The sequence below is a fragment of the Eurypyga helias genome, unplaced genomic scaffold (genome assembly GCF_000690775.1).
Source record: "Eurypyga helias isolate BGI_N326 unplaced genomic scaffold, ASM69077v1 scaffold24675, whole genome shotgun sequence".
NCBI classification, from domain to species: Eukaryota; Metazoa; Chordata; class Aves; order Eurypygiformes; family Eurypygidae; genus Eurypyga; species Eurypyga helias.
In genome coordinates, this window is record NW_010251264.1 from 6,956 (window position 1) to 10,186 (window position 3,231).

The window sequence follows — 3,231 nt, forward strand, 5'->3', positions numbered from 1 at the left end:
AACTACTGGAATGTTGTGATATCTCCTTGAGCCTCCTTTTCATCAGAGAGAAGAGACCCAACTCCTCAGTCTTTCCTCGCAGAGCAGGTTCTCCAGCCCGTTGATCATCTTTGCATCTTCTCCAGTATTGTCTGTGTCTTTCTTGAATTGTGGGGACCAGAACTGGACACAGCACTCCACGTGTGTCTGACAGCTCAACTGAGTGGGATGATCGTGTCTCTCTGCTAGCAATGCCCCTGCGGATGCAGCCCAGGATCAATTTGCCTCCATTGCTGCAGCAGTGTGCTGGTGGCTCACATTCAGCTGGTTGTCCACCAGGTCCCTCCCAGCAAGGCTGCTCCCCAGACACATGGATCCCAGCCTGGATGGGGATCTTCGGCTCCGTCAACCCCGGTGCAAGACCTTGCACTCTGTTCAACTTCGCACTGCCCTTACTAGCCCACTCTTCCAGCCTGGCCAGTTCTCTGTAAGATGGCTCACCGCTCTGACGTGTCCGCCTCACCACCCAGTTTGGTGTCATCAACAAACTCGGTGAGGGTGCTTTGAATCCTATGACCCAGCTCATTTATGAAGATGTTGAACAGTGTCAGTCCTTGGGGGACCCCACTTGTGACAGGCTGTCAGCCTGTACACACTCTCGAGTGCGGCCCGTGAGACAATTTCCTACCGTTGTTGCAGACCAGCCATGAACAGAAACAAGGATTTGGTTTTTCTTCTCTTAGTGGTACACACAGCTCTTTTATGTCACGCTGTTGGATTTGTTGTGTATACATTACACTCTCTTGGTTATATTTCCACAGTGTTGTTCCTAGTGCGTGTGTAAGATACTGGACATCTTTTAATTCCGGCACTGTACCTATCTTTGATTTCTAGTGTATAACTGTCAGGGTTTTCTTGTTAGAGAAGCAGTTACATATCCATGGGGCATGATGCCCCTCTCTAGAGAGGCATTCCAGCTTTCAAGAAGAGACGAGAGCAGAGCATGAAATAAAAATCCATGCTTGATTAGAGAGGGTGAGGTGCGATGAGGAGGAGGAAGGTAATGGCAGGCAAGATGAACATCTTGGAAATTCCTGAATTATTGCCACAGAGTATCTGCTGATTGATGTAGCAGTATTGACATTGCTGCTGTAGAAGCTTCTCTTAGTTCAAACAGGAAAAAGTCCTATTTTTGACCTGAGGGCAGAAGTAGGAAGCAAGTAAAAATGGGAAGCTTCTTGCTAAAAAACTAAAAGTTCCAGAATTCACTAACTAAGCTGATCGATCCTTCAGTAAAATATATGCTGTCTCAAGAGCTACTTTTCAGCCAGTTTAGCTGTATTTCAGCTGCTTACTGGTGTGGCTTTTGCAAAAATGAGATAGGCACAGTCATCTTTTCAGTAAACACCTATCAGGTAGGATTGGATGAAATCTTTTGGCCATATTTGATACTATGCTGTTGTCACATCTTTTAAAACTTACAGCATTGCTTGCTACAGCAATTGAAACTTTTAGAACCTTTCTTTCCTTAGTGAAGTTACTTAAATGTAATTGGTTTTGACTGTATGCTTATCTTGATCTTCCATCTTTGCATGCTCTTTATATTAAGATGTACTGAGGTTTTTGGTTGATCTGTTTCGCTCTAGCCCAGAGTTGATGTAAACTCTGCTGAAAGTGTTTTAACGGCTTCTTTTGGAGATGTGTGCAAGTTCCACAGTTAACAGGTTGTCACAGCTGGTGTGCAGATGGGCCTGTAGTAGGGACTTTCCACATTACTTGGCTGGTTCCTAGTCTTGAAGTGCAGCATGGTTCCATTTTACACATGCTGTTTCTAATGGAGGTGGGAACAGTCAAGTGAGAAAATCAGAATTATTCTTCATTAGGCTGACATCGGTATGCTTGCATGCATCATGCCACCTTTTAGAAAGATGCGTAGGGATGGAAAAGGGATAAAAACCCCTCCCTCCCTTTCCAAGAAGAGTATGTGATGCTTGGTTTCATGCCGACTGGACAAAGAACACTTCAAGTTAGTTTCATCTCTTGTGTCATTATCTTAAAGGTGCATCCAGTGTAGTGGTACATATTTGCAGGTTTTTCTGGCAGGAGGTTCTTTGTGATGTGGAGAACTGCCAAAATTGGGTCAAAAATTGGTAACTACTGAATAGTAGCTAATAAGACAGAAGAAGGACATGAATTTAATGAAGTCTGAGTGAAGCTTACCTTAATTTAATCTCTGCAATTAATGTGCGTAAAGGAAGTAATGCAGCCTTACACATCTGACAGATGGGGAATAAACTGTTAAAAGGCAGAGTCTGGATAAAAACGATAAAACTGAGAATGCATTTTAGGCTGAGAGAAACTGTAAGGCTGAAATGAAACCTAAACAATGATTAGGAGCATCAAGTCTTCAGATGGAAAGCTTGAGAGAGGGTATAGTTGGTGTTATCAGAATAAGAAGAAACAAGAACACGGGATATTTTATCGTGGTGGTTACATGAAAACAGAGAACAAAAAAAGAAAACGTACTTGAGATTTCTGTGTACCATTTGAAATCAATGATCTTCCCAGTTCAAGGTAATAATCTTTGCTCTCTTTTGCTTCTAACGGGAACATAGCTCACATAGTTGCGGGCGGCGATAACAAGAATCTGTCGTTGTCAAACGTACCAAGGCGGTGCCTGAATTGATAGGAGGGGAGCTGTGACCGTGACTCCTACAAGTTCTGCATTCTTCTTACGGGTTTTGTTGAAGCTGCAAGATATGGCTAAGAAGAGCTTTGAGTGAAGGGGTTATGTCTGGCACTTAATGGCTGTTTTTCCTGTGCACCATAACTTTTTTTCTAGACCAAAATAGAGAGCTCTGCAGCTATTTCCAACATCGACATTTGTACTGTGTTGCTGAAAACCACTTTTACTCCCCTCAGCACTTTCTCCTGCATTCCCTCCTCCCTAACCTGCTGTGTTCCTAAAAAAAACCTGCAGCATACTGTAACAGCAGAATCCCTTTAGTGGAACAACGAAGCTCTAATATTTGCTTTTCCCACGTGTAAAAAGGAAATATGTAAATAAAAGGATTTGGTTGAACAATGTGACATGCTTCCACACACAATAGCAGCTGCCTCCTTCCAGATGGCAAATTCACCATCTGCTGAACAGCCTGTCCCTTGCGTGGACCTTGTGGTGTGTCCTTGTTGGAGCCTGAAGTCCTGTCAGTGTATCGTGAGCATGCTTAAAGGGTTGCAGTGCAGTAGCAT

The 3,231-nt window shown here is 43.5% G+C and overlaps 1 protein-coding gene across 1 annotated transcript in view; it reads left to right on the forward strand.

Annotated features, from left to right (window-relative positions):
• Positions 1 to 1,024: 1,024 nt before the first annotated feature.
• The window catches only part of LOC104509886 (ras GTPase-activating protein 1-like), a gene marked incomplete at its 3' end in the record, with an annotated part of 24,215 nt that continues 22,008 nt past the window's right edge, over positions 1,025 to 3,231 (forward strand). Inside the window, exon 1 of the mRNA XM_010151971.1 lies at positions 1,025 to 1,039. Coding sequence (XP_010150273.1) covers positions 1,025 to 1,039 — 15 coding nt within the window. The remainder of the gene's footprint in view (positions 1,040 to 3,231) is intronic.